General features: G+C 41.6%; 1 protein-coding gene across 1 annotated transcript; it reads right to left on the bottom strand.

Annotated features, from left to right (window-relative positions):
* Positions 1 to 3,892: 3,892 nt before the first annotated feature.
* dact2 (dishevelled-binding antagonist of beta-catenin 2) lies at positions 3,893 to 8,510 on the bottom strand. Its single transcript, XM_086122832.1, has 4 exons — positions 8,039 to 8,510; positions 6,845 to 6,977; positions 6,457 to 6,747; positions 3,893 to 6,141 (listed from the first exon to the last, which is right to left on the bottom strand). The coding sequence occupies exons 1-4, from the start codon at positions 8,309 to 8,311 to the stop codon at positions 4,283 to 4,285; spliced, it is 2,556 nt and encodes an 851-aa protein (XP_085978958.1). The 5' UTR covers positions 8,312 to 8,510; the 3' UTR covers positions 3,893 to 4,282.
* Between the last annotated feature and the right edge of the window lie 6,544 nt (positions 8,511 to 15,054).

Here is a 15,054-nt window from a genome sequence, read left to right as displayed (position 1 = left end):
AATTAACTACACTGTACAAACAATACAGTATATAACTGCGCTCTTCAGTGACTTTAGCGCATTTCAAAAAGTGAAAGAATTTTAAAGTGGCCCTTTCAATCCTTCCATTTTTCTGTATGCGGCCCTCAAACGAAAAAGTTTGGACACCCGTGGTTTAGAGCCCTCAGGCTGAACAAAAGAGAGGCAATCCTCTGAAGTGACACAGGACATCCTGCTCATAAAACAGTCAGGACATCCTCACAGAGAAACTGAGTCTGATAATGGAGGAAGCACCATGCAGTCAACAGATACCCCAACTAGTTCCCTTGATGAGCGCATAACCTTTACAAACTGCCCACTGATTCTGGGAGAATGAAGCGATTATTGTTGCCTACTCAAGCTCAAACCGTTGCATCAGACTTTAAGGCAAATGTACCTTCAACGGGTTTTATGAATGTTTTTGGAAGATTACTGGATAAAATCTTGTATAATTTGTATCATGCATAATTGTAGCGCCAATTTGTTTGTGTATGCCCACAATAGTTCCTTGGCTTGGCTGCAAAGGTTAGAACCATACACTGCTTTGCATACATGTGCAGGGATTTTCTCTTGTGGACAATTGCTTGGCAGGGGCATCTGCACTCACGTTGCCCTCTGTCGCCGTGAGTGCGTGCTCTCCATAGATTGCGAACTTTTGAACCACCCCTTGACCACAGCTTGAAGGGAGTTGAAACAATGGTAAGCAAACACTGTGGAGTGAATGAAGGGATTAGCTATTAAATGACAGGATGTACTTAAAGAGGAGCAGGTGGTGGTAAAGGAAGGGCCTGCTATGCCTTTGCATGAGTAGGACAGCATGAAAGTCTTTTGGCTTGTTCACCATTTGCTTTGGCCTTCATGGCTGCACATGTCTCAGTCTTTGCCCTGTTCACTTTCAATGTCTTCAAATCTCTGGTCTCTATCTCTATTGTGCACTTTTACACAGACAATTGACATTGATGAGATTGGACATTCCAGTCCAGCACCATTCATACGTACAGTCATCTCTGGGACAAAAGATACGATAAAACCCATCCCCAATAAGGAAGGTGAGCAAAAAGGCAAGTGTATCTTAATCATTTCATTATCTAGAAATCTGAAATATACTGTAATAAATGCAGACCTAAATACAATACCAAGCTCAAGAGGTTTATAAAAGATGTGATTTTTTTTGCTCAGTAAGACTTACCTAGTATACAGTATACCATAAGGGTACTTAGTTATATACCTTGTACATTAGCAGACTTAAAAGTTGAAATGAAATACTGATTCTCCACAAAGCATGATATCCTTGCCGCTGCCAGTGGAAGGCTGGGTATTCATGAGTTTCCGAGCTCCTCCCAGAATCGACATCTATAAAAAGGCCCACCTTCCCCTGTCCCAGGTTTTTCCATCAAGAAAGTCACATCGCTTTTCATGTAACTCAATAGCAAGTCGAGATAGTTTAAGACAACAGGAGAAATCTTCACAAACCAGAAACAGTTACTGCAAGATAAGCACAGACGATGTTCAATTCTTGAAAACATTCTTGCAATAATTCAAAGGTACACTAAATATAAATGACTCCAGTGGAATCAAAGATAAATGGTGACGAGAGGGAGCAAAGAGAGCCTGGAGACTGATTGGGAAGGGCGGGTGTAAATTAGGATTTGGGTTTGCCTGATCTGATCCTCACATAAAATGAGAACCCCTCCTCCATCTGTGACTCAAGTGAACCCAGTCAAAGTTTAATTAGCACCTGTCTGCGGCACACCCTTTGTTGTTCTTAGTCCTCTCTATGGTCTTTTGTCGTTTGTTTGCAATGTTGTTCTTGATTCACAGTTGTCACATTGTCACAGATTTGTCAAAGTGGTGTGGCAGTAAACAATTGATATTTTTGATCGTTTGCTTTGTTGGACACGTTTTAGACAATGGAAATATGCTTTGACTGTCGTGCTAACAGCAAGAGTCGTAGCTCAGTGACCTCATGTGTAACTTGTAATAAGATCACTCTCCAAAGCAGCTCAGTGACATGCGTTCTGATGACTTAAGTGATCATCTGTCCCAGTACTAAGAGCACTTTTAATGACACTTTTACCCATTTATAGGGGCGTGATTCGTTCTGTCTTTACTTTGGCAAGTAGCTGTGATATTCCCACCAGTCTTTGTGGTGTCAGCACAAAAGTGTATGATATTGATGAGAACTGACATCTGCACATGTGTGTTCTTGCATTTGATGTCAGAGTCAGAGCGGCTGAACGATGGTCTGTGGAATGAGATCCCGAACGACATCTGGAGTCCTTCGTTATGTCTTGACAGGCATCCATGGGCAGTATTTTGGAAAGAGGCTAATACCTTCAATACAAAATACATCTACGATTAACTTCAAGTCCTCTAATATTCAGATAATTGTGTCCTTAAATATTTAATCTTTATGTATACGCATCTGTACATTTAAGACCCGGGTGTTTTCACTCCCAGACCGTTGTTAGCCTGAGTTATACTGCATGTTGCTCCAGTAAACGTATTTCTATGCACTTGTATTTCCTCTTAACAGCAGAATGTAGTTCCATCAGCTGTAGATCAGTGAGAAAAAAAAGGGAAAGTAAAACAGATCTGCTGAACATGATGAAAAGAAGATCCCAGAAACCGCAAGGGTATAAAAAGGCCCCCTGATGCCCCTTTTGTAGATATCCTTGGAGATGAGCCAAAGCTACAGCTGCAAAGGTCAGCCAGCAAGCACACAAGGTCAAACTGACATGGTCCTGCTTCACCCAACATCAAAGTTAAGTCCAGCTTCCTCTGAGCCTGCTTGAAAACAGCAGCTCTAATCCCACCAAGGTCTCGCTGTCACCCTCATGGAGAGGACAGAGGGCATACAAACCCCAAGTAGTTGATTCAGTTGCAGCAATTTGGAGAATTTAAAACATTAACTTTGATGTGAATTGAGGCCTTTGCACTTTGGACCCACATCTTGTGATGTGTAAAAGTAAGAGTTTCCCTTCAGTGTGCACTTTGACTCTAAGAAGTTTTCCTTTTCTTCTTGAAGAGCAAAGGAGAATGAGACAAGCTCAGGCTGAAAGAGAATTAAACAGTGGCCTCTGTAGTGATTATAGCTGCAGAGAACACAACTTTAAAGTCAATTTGATGAAACACTGAGTATGGCATTCCTATAATCTCCTTCAAAAATTCAGGTCAGAAAAGTTGTTTGATGGGAGAAAATGTTCTTACATGTGACCACTGGAGACATATCTGTTGCCTGAAAGGTTGGTTATTAGACAATTTACCTTCACTTGCTTGCTAAATCTGTAGAAGAATTTCAATTCATTTTGAAAGCATTATGTGATCCCACTGACATTGTCAACCGTCTAATCTCCTTTTCATAGCCCAGCAACAACAAAGCTATCTTTTCTCATTCCTCCTCCAGCCCATGTCCACTGATTATTTTAAAAGTATAAGGCCAAACTCGGACATTTTAGCTGTAACTCACTTACTGTCATTGCAATGTCCATTCATGTGTGGTGATTGTTAGTTTTAGCAAATGTGTTTACTTTCTTTTGAATATCTGAGTGCTGTTTCACCCCACTAATTAAGCATGACTGTCTGGGTCAAATGTTGAATCTGCAATTTATTAAGCCAGCAGATGGTCTGAATCAGGAAACCAGATAAGGAGCAGTTCCAGATATCTGTGCTAAATTGGTTAGCCTCAGCAGGATGTTTGTTAGGATCAAGTCGTTTAGTTTTTAAATGCATGATAGCCAGCGGAATGTTGTTTACTCACATCTAATGGCTAATAGTTCAGGCAAAAGCCGTCTCAATCAAACCCATAGTCACCTGTGATTGTATAAATTAACGGTAAAAGTGAAGGGTGTATAAAAAGGCCAATGCAAGCTGATTCAATATTCATCAATTGATAGTTTATTATAAAAAAATTTGATTGTTAGACAGAGAAAATCAATATTTGCTTGAAATAATGTCGGATTTATTTGCAATGTACACATTTTAATGATTATTATGGAATCTTCAACATGACAGTTATGACACATGCATTGAGAAATTAATTATAATAACATATACTGTATATTTACAAATAAATGTTATACAAGCATGCTTTTACAACAAAAAAATGACAACACACACACACACACACGTTTTTTTTTCCCAATGAAAACACAATGAAAAACAATCAGTGCACTGAAAAAAGAAGGCTGCAAGAGGTGAGATCGTTCTGATAAAGTTCTTTGTTTTTTCCTCAGTGACAAATATGCTGCCTCAGGTAACTGTATTACACCAGGGTCATGACCTTCAGTGAGGCAGGCTGAAAGCGGCGAATCTTCTTTTTCAGGGCTCGTGAAGCTTTGATGCGGCAAGCTGAGGGCTGGAGTCGTGGGAGTTGCTGCAGGGTCTTTCCAGCTGCAGTGGGCCCAACAGAAGCTTGGGCCCATACCAGGTCACCCTCCTCCTCAAGGCTATCCAGATGGTCTCCCTCCTCCATGGACAGACTGCTGTCAGAATCAGAAAAGGATTGGAAACTCTGGCTGGATTCACTATCCCCAAAGCGATTGGTGGTGTTATCGCTCATCTCCCCGTCGCTGCTTGCGGCAATGGTGGAATGAAACAGTGACATGCACTCAGCCGAGTACTCGGACTCGCATCGAGGTGGGTAGTGGTTGGACATATGATAGGGTGCTGGAGGGTATTTGGCATTGAGTTTGGTATTGAATGAGTTTGATGACATGGAAGACATGAGGCGATGATGAGATCCTATCCACTGGCCTGACTTTCCACTCATATTGCGGTGTAAATGCATACTCCCTGGTTCTTGTGCAAAGACTTCTTTTGACCTCTGACGTTGAGCAGACAAAGCTTGGAACTTCTCCCCATCATATAACCACTTGGCAGCCGCTTGCCTCTTCTTCCTCTGCTCCGCAGTCTGCTCATACTCCTCACATTGCAATCTGCGGCTTTTGCTGCACTTGGTAGCAGCTGGAGCAGGGTGTGTCTTTGGATGGACCTTGTGGGTGTAGATTATTCCAGGGCCACATTGGCTTGAGTCTGAGCCTGAACCTTGCTTGTGCTCCTCAGTTGGAGAGCAGGGGTATTTATGGATGATCTTCCCCTTTCCTGGTCTTCTTGGATCGCCCTTGCACCCGTTGGATTCTCTAGTTCGTTCGGCAGATGAGCAGAGGTGCTGTTGCCTCAAAGCTCGAGGTCTCTCACTGGTCCTTCGTCTGAATTTCACGGCTTTGGTTTTACGATCAGCTTGTCTCACCTTGACCCTCTGAGTTCCAGCAGGAACAAATTTGGCATGGACAAACTGGGGGGAGCCAGTGTGGTCATTTTGCACCTCGACGATTTGACTCTCCTCTGCGCTTGAACTGTGAGACATTACTGGTCTGTGAGCCTTCTTCTCTATGGGACTTGTTTTTAGGCAATTTCCACATGCCTTTTCTGTGTGGCCTCTAGGTACAAAACCAACATGCGTTTTGTCTGTCTTGCTCAGTGATGAAGCAGTGACCTCATCGGAGCTGTACTCCCTCATTACAGCAGGATAGGAATGCCCATAGGAAACCTCCTGAGGTCTCGCAGGCTGTTGGTGGCCTGCGTTATCAGTTGTTTCTTGACAGGAATGCGTTATGCAGTGTCTCTTCTCTTCGTTATCTAGCAGTATGATGTCTGCGGCTTGAGTTGGGGGAGGTTGAGGAAGAGATACATGTTTCTGAGGAAACACAGTTACGACTTCAGGTGGTTTCCTTTGATAGGTGCCGTGTGTCTGCATAGCCTCGGGTGCCATTTGAATGTGGGATTTGTTGGAGCTGCCCTGGAGGAGCTTGTCAATGTAACCCAGGGTCTTGGTATCATAGCCCATTTCAGTACTCTGGAGCTTGTCAGAATCACTCGCTGGAGGCCTGTCGGCATTTCCAGCTATAGCTGATTCTCCACCATGGAAAAAGATAGGACTTTGCAGGGCGACAGCATGCAAGGGGCTTGGGTACGGATACCATTCAATTCCATTTCGGGATATCAAATTGCTCTGGAATTTAGGGTCCGTTGCAGGGATCTTGGGAATTGGGCACATCGGTGGTTTCTTAGCATCCACTGGTTTATAGCTCAGTGCTTGAGTTATCATCTTGTCTAGGTCACCTGGGAAACACAGCAAGCATAAAACAAGAATTCACATTTCATATGACATATGACATATAAATTATGTGTGAGTGCATATATAGACAGCATTCAAACTACATTACTAGTCAAAAGTGTACATATAAACAAGAGTTTGATTATTACATCTGCCAGTAAATAAAATGAGAATTTTCATCTCAAAACGGCCCGTTATTATTGGATCTCATTCAATAAAGCATGAGTACCTAACGTTGTACTATGTGAGTTTCAGTTCATTTGATTATGTGTTTTTAATGCGGCATCATAGAACAACGCGAGTGCTCAAGGAGCGCCTACCTGTTGACACGGGTCTTGGCCGTCCAAGTTCAGTGACAGTCGAGTTTGCTCTGATCCTCCTGCTTCCCAGATGAAGGCCTGTTGCCCGGGTAGGGTTGGAGTGGGTTGCACCTTCATCGGCTGAGCGACGACGGTACATGTCAGGTTGTAATGGTGGGCTAACTTGAGAAATAACTGCACTTGTGGAAGGGAGAAGAAGACTTGTCTGTGAGGATGACAGACACTCACTGTACACGGAGGTACAGGAGTTTGACAAGGAGCAAGAGCCACCATCACTGAGCTCGTAGAAACCTGGGGAGAGAACAATTACTTAATAGCAAAACTGAATTTACTCTTTGCTTTCCTCTTAAATGTAGAGAGTCCCGTGGGGTAATGTGAGTGCACACACCTGAACTTGGTCTGCTGTCACTCTCCAGTTGCTCATTGGAGGCCTTGCTCACATCCAGCTTCAGCTCACTTATTTGTTGGTCAAGCTGCTGCAGGTGAGTCTTCAGTCCTACGTCCTGTTTCCGAAGACGAGACTGTAAGAAAAACATATTCTTTCAGACGAACCCATTTACATATGTTCATCACTACAGCTAAGACACAAGGGCAAGCGTGGTCAGTGTTCATTTATATTTGGGTATTTTAAAAAAAAGCCAGAAACACACAAAGACAACTACTGTACAGTCCTTAGAAAAAGAGGCGCTACTCAGCTGTGGCTGATGATTAACCCCAGAGCAGGACATGGGGGAGCATGGAAAAGCAGTGGTGGGTAACTCATTTCTCCCCCACAGTAAAGGCTGCCCATTGTGTCAACTGTTTAGAGGAGTAAAGATTGGGGGCTGGGATGCAGGAGTGTTTACTTTGCAGGCAAGGCATGGCATTCACTGTTACAGTTGTTAACGAGGAAGAAAATAAATATACTTTTAAATCATGTTGATTATATAACTCATACATTTATTTTCCGACACCGACAAATGTTTGGAATATAAAGCAAAAATGTAACTCCTTGACTAAATTTCAGTAAATGTCTCCTGTAATTTAAGATGGGATATGAAGAGATTTTTTTTGAGGTTCAACCCTTATTCATCACAAGTATAACACAGCAAATCATTGGATAGTCCCTGCTCTTCCTGAAAATGAGTATAACAGCAACACACATGGCAAAACTTGTCAGGGTTAGGACCTTGCTTTGCCAGTTGTCACAAACACTCATGGGCAGCACTGACTGTCACTCTTAACAAATGAAAGAACACACCATCCCTCATTTTATTGCTTTGTATTTCCTGGCATTAGTGGTTAACGATTGCGACTGACACCCCCAGCCCCTGCAGTCTACACCACATACACAATACTTTGCAACAGCAATGAACCTGATTTATGACTCCAGTCCTGCTTCCTACCTCCAGCTGAGTGCTTGAAAGTTTCCTAATAAACCAAGGCATGCGAATCAGCTGACTGATAAATCGATACTAAAGTTTTTACATTCTAAGGGGTGAATGTTTTAATTATCTTAAAATACACTCATCAGATTGCATCAACGTGTCGAACATCTATCATAACTAATCCCTTTTGTGACTGCATTTAAGCAAGTTCCTACCAGCTGTTGCTTCAGAGCTGTGAGGGTCGCTTCCAACCGCTGCTCCTCGGCCCCCATCTTCTTGGCGTCCAACAGCCCGGCGTGCATGCGACTGACCGGTTCTTCCCGGTCCACATTGAGCGCCCAGTTTACCATGTTGCCCTGTCTGTCCCGAAGCATATGGAGCTCTTGCAACCCGGCCAAGGCGGCCTGGAGCCTCTCTCCTACCCTGCTGCGGTCCATTCCCACGGCGGTGCTTATCATTCCCACGCATGAACCCTTAGCGCTCAGCATGCTGAAGGGTAGATACCATGCATATCCAGACACTTCATACAATGAAGAAAAAGTCTCTAAGACGGAAGGGCAATGACTTGTTTGGTCTACGTCTTACTCTTCACTGCTGCTGTTGACTTTCTTGGTTTTTAACCTACCTGATGGAGATACTCCCGAGCTCACAGGAGGGATTGAAGCTCCCCCCACAGACCAAATGGCCTCGCTTCCTATTGGCTGGCCCCCGGGCCCCATTCAACATCTGGTTTTAATCTTCCTTTTCAAGTGTTCCACAGAGCTGCCAGGCCACACACCCAAATGCAACTAGTACGCCATTAAGTCTTATTGAGCTATTTCCATTTTTCATTCTACATCATTCCCTTTATTCTGCCGTTATTCCTGTCAATAATATGACACTTCCCACTTTGCACACACACACCTATCTATCTATCTATCTATCTATCTATCTATCTATCTATCTATCTATCTATCTATCTATCTATCTATCTATCTATCTATCTATCTATCTATCTATCTATCTATCTATCTATCCGTTGCTTTTTAAAATAGAATAGAAAAGAAAAAATATCACGTAGACCACCAAAAAGATGTCGCAAAAGTTCATACACACTTTATGATGTACCTTCTGTCATCTAGTGGAACACAATTTAATAGTTTCTTCCTTCACTATTTTCTCGCAGTATGCGTCGGTCGCTGGCACGGGTACACTATTTGTAGTGAGTGAATAATTTCGGAGCAATTCATTGAAATCGGATGGTTGCTCTTTGGTGGCGCACTGGTAGGGAATGGCTATAATTGATGTTTTACATGGGGATCTTTTTTTGGTTGTCTTTTCAGCAGAGAGAAAACTAATTTGGATCATGCAAACCTTTGTGAAAACTCATAGACAACTGCGTCCTCTTGTGGTATAGAAGGGCATACTTTTCTTGAGGGTCGACAGGGTCGTGTATGATAAGAAATGTGTGAGGTATAAATATAAATCCTCTGCCTAAAGTAGTACTTTAATTAGCACTCGTCTGTCTGTGCTGGAAGTTGAAGCTATCACATTGACGCCAATGAAACAGGAAGGTGGTAGAATGCAGACGAGATTAAAACCCAGAACATAAGAGCTGTCAGGCAGAATGGCTCTCCAGGTCATTTCTCAAAATAATATAAATAAATAAATAAATAACAAGCAAGTTGTACATATATTCTATTAATATGAATTGATGTTTGCCATTGGCTGGCAACCAGTTCAGGGTGTACCCTTCACACTGCCCGAAGACGGCAGGCTCCAGCATGACTGCCACCGTCGTGGAAAATGGAAGGATGGATGAATATAAGTTTTTGTTGTGCCTTCTATTGAGTTATTTTCTTGCTTCTGAAGGAGGGTCAAGACCAGAGGATGTCGTTGATTTTTGTGAAGTCCTTTGAAACGCTTTGGTGATGAAGGCCTATATAAATACATTTGACTTGACTTGACTAGACTATGTCGCCCTATACTCACATTTTGTTTTTGTCGTGCCATCTTATGTGGGAGGTTAAGAAAAGTAACAAGCCTGAATGAGTAAAGTAAGGAACAGAATGTCCAGATAGCTGTTTTCAAATGTAGTAAATAAAAATAATAAGTAGTCGGAAAATGAAATACTCAAGTAAAGATACCAAAAGACTCTAAGTACAGTCATAAAGTATTTCTACTTCGTTTCCACCAATGGTCCCGAGACTTCCCATCTTCAACCTGGTACAGTCGTGACTATAGATCAAAGTGACTCATTGCAAAAGTATTTTAATTAACATGAATCAAATTAAATACACACTCCAATGTTCAGCAATCCGACAACACAGCACCAATAAGGCAGTGATTACCGGACCCTCATCATAGGTTAAGGCAAGTTACTGTACATTGGCACTGTACAGTACTTGCAAAGATGGAATCTTTAACATCTGAATGCTGGATCACACGATGCATAGTCAACTTATGCTTTCCACACTAGAGGGCAGCCTCACACTAATTTCCACCATTGTTAGTTCACTTTTTATGATTTGATTCCCACACTCTTGGATTTGTGGTTGCTGACATCTTTAATCCATGTGCTGCTTGTGTACCCATCTGATATTTTTCACTACCACAGAATCCAATCTTTTGTTTACTCCATCATATGCGTGTCAAAATGTCATCAAGAAGCATTATGAAGCCTGGATGTCCCCTGTGGCCCCATCTCCTTCAAAGTGTGGCCTTCAAGGTGACATCATCAGGAATGCCTACATACTATTTTAGTTAAAATTTCACTTAATTTGTCTGGAAATGATGATGATTATTATTGTTATGATTATTAAATATATATTTTTACAAAAGTATCTTTATTCATATAGTATATCTATGACAGCGATGACAGGCAGAACAATTAAAATCCTCTTTCACAATAGCAGAAGGTACAATTAACGTGTTTAAATCTGATGCTGATACAGCACGATAATAGCTTGTGTGCCCTGAGATTTGCAAAATGCTAAATATGTGACTTGACTCAATAATAAGTTAAAGCATTTAATTAGCCTATGCAAGCATGTTTTTGAAATGTAGGAGGAAGCTGGAGTTCCCCCGAAAAGATGCATGCAAGCATAGTGAGAACACACAAACTCTGAATTGAGATGTTCCAACAGAGATTCCGAAACCTATCTCCTGACTGTGACATCATCCCTTTCTCTGTTGATTGGATGGGAGAAATCACATGGTTCCACTGGCTCGTAGTGAATTGTGTGTTGCCCATTTTGATGGAGTTACCAAACATGTTTCCTGGCCTGCAAGGATCAGGTACTGTGACGAAGTGCAAGTAGATAGCGCCGCAAACAATGGAAGACAATGCTACAAACAAAAAGATGCACAGGGTGGAAGTTACCTAGATAAACATGGGTTGTTGTCACATGTGGGAATAGGCCTTTGTGGTGGAAGCGGGCGGTGAATCTCTTGTCTATTCTTGGCACATGAAAAACAACCTTTTCACATTTAGGCCTCACACGCTCATGACTTCAAAGTAAGCTAAATCTGATTACATTGTAAGCGTCTGATACCAAAAAAGAAGAAGATTCCCTGCAGTAAATCTTGTTGGCTTTAAACATCTACAGTATGCATGATGTAAGGAATTCCCATGCGGGTTGTCTGATTGACCGGATTTTGTGAGAACCGATTTTGTTTTGCATCTGACAACAGAGCGTCTTTTCCTCCCCACCTCTGACAGCAAACATTAAACATTTACAAAAAGTGACTCTTTGAATGAAAGAACCACGAAGAACCCATTTCTATTATTTCCATGGATAATCAAACACATCTAAAGATTAGGATGCTTTTGTCTCTTCGATTTTGAGCAATTCTAAACTTACACGTGATTTCAGCTCTGGAGGGTCTCCCAGTTTTTCATATGGTCTTTTGTAGTTGAAATTTATTGAACAAAAACCTTCAAGTACCATTTTTAGCTTGTCTTGCAGGCAAGTTTCACACAGCATTTGTTCTGCTCCAATACTGTTACTGTCCAAGCTACTTGGATTCTTAACCTCAGACAGTCACAGCACAATCCAGCATGTCAGTTTTCTATTCTCTGTCAGTGGAGCAGCGCCAAGATCTATCTCCTGATGAAATCTGAGATTAGAGGCTTGAATATGTGGGTTTCAGCTTTGATTAGAAGTTCTTCGTGCCCAAAAAGTCAAATGATGTCTCTTTTCTTTGTATTTGGCTTACCGGTACTTTGCTAAGATTGAAAAGGGATATTTAAAGATTTCGGCGGTGGACTTTACACCCATCTAGTCATAAAATTTTAATTTCAACACAACAGCTCATGTTGCTTAACACACGTTTTGGCAAAACTCAGTGTTGGCTGACACCTTCAGAGAGGTATTAATTTTACCATGCACTGTATATGAGGTACAAAAGTCCTTTGTATCTCACCAAAACTGTGCCGAATGCTTTTGCTACCATATTTTGCTGCATTTGAGAGACAAAATATTCAAAACAGTTCCCAGTACGATGCAGTGCAGTTCAACACCACTATAAACCAAAACCACAATGGTAAAATGTTTATTCTAATACGTAGCTACATCACTCAATATTAAGTATTGGATGGAAAGGTGTACCACTTGTGGCCACTGACTCTACATGTCAGGGAAGTGTAGATCAGTTGAATTAATTTGGGTGAGTCAACAACTGTTTAGATGGCTTGCCGAGGTCAGTCAGCACTGGTGGACCTGATCAAGACCATATCTTTCATCAACTTATCCCTCACATGCTTCTGTCTTTGAGTTGATTTTGCCCTTAGAGTGCAGAACCTCGTCACATGAGAGAGACCTTTATGCTGTATGCTCACAAAATTATCTCCTCATCAAATTTTATTTGAGCTGAGCAAACTTCTGTTTATTCAGCAAGTGAGCGAGACTGGCTTCCATGTAGTGTACTCCAGTAAATCATAAAGGCATCGGTCTACATTAACATTGATTTAGCATTGCTTTACTCCTTAAGAGTGTGTGCAGCGTTCAGCCAAGTTCCTGATGAGAAGCAAAAACAGTAAATGTTCCATGATTCTTGTGTGACAAGCAAGGCAGCCCCGTGGAATAAATACACACGCATAAACAGTATATAATTTTTCTGAAAGCCCCAAATTAGGTTGTCAGGAAGTGCAGACACGCAATCAAAATGAATGTAGTGGCAATTTTCTGAATAATTTTTTATGTTGTATGTTTGCTTCACACATAGCGTTTATATAAAACAGAGATAACATACGGTATGTGTTTATTAATGAATGCCTGTGGGTATTGGATCTAGAAAACATGTCTCAAAGATGTCCTTTACCAACTTTCCAGATTAGATTTCAGGCAAAATTTCTAAAAATGTCAAAGTAATTGCAAAGGGAGCCTTATCTCAACTGGCATGTTACTTTTAATTTTATTTGTTTTAACGTGAGAGACACATTGAAGTTGGTATGTCTTGCAAAAATACTCCACTGACGTTGGCTGCTCAGCAGTCCTTCCAGATTAAGTCAAAACTCAGTTTCAATGATCAAATACATGATAGCTCTCCATCTTTATAGCCACACAATATCATAGCTGTAACTTTAGGGTTGCAGGGCAGGCCATGTCACATTGGCCAAGCCGCTGCCTAAATACATAAGAGCCGTTGGATATTCCATAATATGGAGCTTGTTATTATAGCTCTGGAAGAGCTACTTTTAAACAATATACTTGGGCAAGAAGTCTCAGCATGCACATGTTTTTTCTTTTGGCTGAAGACACAATCCATTGTGCAACTGTATTTGAGTGTGCAGCTAAGAAACACAACTGTGGTTCAATGGGACGCCCCAAAGACATGTTTTGCACAAAGGACTTCTGTTTTGGGGAATGGATAATGTTTTCATGTCTGCTTGTGGCATGCAATTTAGTTAGCTCACTAGACTAAAATGGCTCATAATCTACAACTCCTGCCCTGAAAATGTGCACATATACACTCGATTCTCCAAAGGCCAACCGAGTAACCTGTTCTTTAGCCACCATGTTCCTGCAGATCAGCAAATTTTTAATTTGTGATGTACACTGCTTCTTGATTTCATGATAGCTAATTAGTTGTGTTTCTAATCTTCTTGGTGGAAAATCAGTTATTTTTCACCTAAAGAACAGTGGTATGAGCTTTCCAGATCCTCATGGTGGTAACTCTCTGCACATAATTGAAACGTGTCAATACATGGAAACATACAATTGCCACATTCTCCCATTCTTTGCATTTAAAAAAAAGAAGGTGAGGACTTGCGGATGCTGTCAGCACACATTTGCACAACACCAATGACACTGATGACATTGTGCTGTGCCATTTGTCACCAGCAACCGACCAAAACAGCCCACTGCTCTCTCCATGGCTGCACTTAGGAGGAAAACACCTGACTTTGTGGTCTTATGGTCTTAACTACAAAAAATAAACACCACACCTCATAGAAAGTGCATTAGATGTTAGCGTTTGTTGGCATCATGCAAGAAGATGCAAAACAACTCAGTATCGACTTCGTCATCAGCAGCTGGACAGAACCTATACAGGCAGTACTTGTCAGTCAATTCAACTAAAAAGAAAAATGCAACAGCCTTGCTCTGTGTACCGTGTATACTTTAGACAAGTCAACCTTTGAGTACTGCATTGAAAAGTAATAAATCACTGCAAGGGAAAAGTGGAATGGATAGACTTTGCCAGACCGCTGGCGCTTGTCTGTTTTAGATGTATGTAGACAAAAGGTAGGGAGAAATAAGTTCAGGATCCAACTACACTGCATTATTGATAGAAACCAAAAATATAATGACGTGTGAATCGGTGGACAGTTGCAGTGTGTCTACAATATCTATTCCATACACAGGTTTACTAATTCCGATATATAAAGGGGCTTTCTCTAAAATGAGCTTAATTCCCAATAGATTTTGGATGTTATGTAGTTGAAAAAAATACACACTCCTGACCACTGTGTAAGTAAATTTGAGTTCTTTCACAGAGGGGAAGCAAAAACATTCGTTAGAGCACATTTAAATGTTCATTCAAGAGGGGAGGCCACAAGTAAAACCACAGGCTGACCCCTTAACACTTGTACCTGAACAGTTCAAGCTGTCCTCTGGTGTGCTAATCCGCCTCAAGTCCTCCATGAGAGCTCATGTCAGCCCAGAGGAGATGGACTGGAGGCAATGAGGCTGACAGCACCAACACAGCTGGCCTTTATGGCTGAATGTCTCCCCAACACACACGCACAAAA

The sequence above is a fragment of the Hippocampus guttulatus genome, chromosome 10 (genome assembly GCF_054856545.1).
Source record: "Hippocampus guttulatus isolate MCC_2025c chromosome 10, RoL_Hgut_1.0, whole genome shotgun sequence".
NCBI lineage: Eukaryota > Metazoa > Chordata > Actinopteri > Syngnathiformes > Syngnathidae > Hippocampus > Hippocampus guttulatus.
This window is presented reverse-complemented; position numbering and strand designations above follow the sequence as displayed.

Bases quoted from the DNA above. Each gene is read 5' to 3' on its own strand.
- dact2 (XM_086122832.1), bottom strand. From the start codon at position 8,311: ATGCTGAGCGCTAAGGGTTCATGCGTGGGAATGATAAGCACCGCCGTG. The intron at 6,748-6,844 runs GTGTGTGCACTC...TTCTCTCCCCAG, and splicing joins TGACAGCAGACCAAGTTCAG to GTTTCTACGAGCTCAGTGAT. The intron at 6,142-6,456 runs GTAGGCGCTCCT...TGTGTTTCCCAG, and splicing joins GCCAAGACCCGTGTCAACAG to GTGACCTAGACAAGATGATA.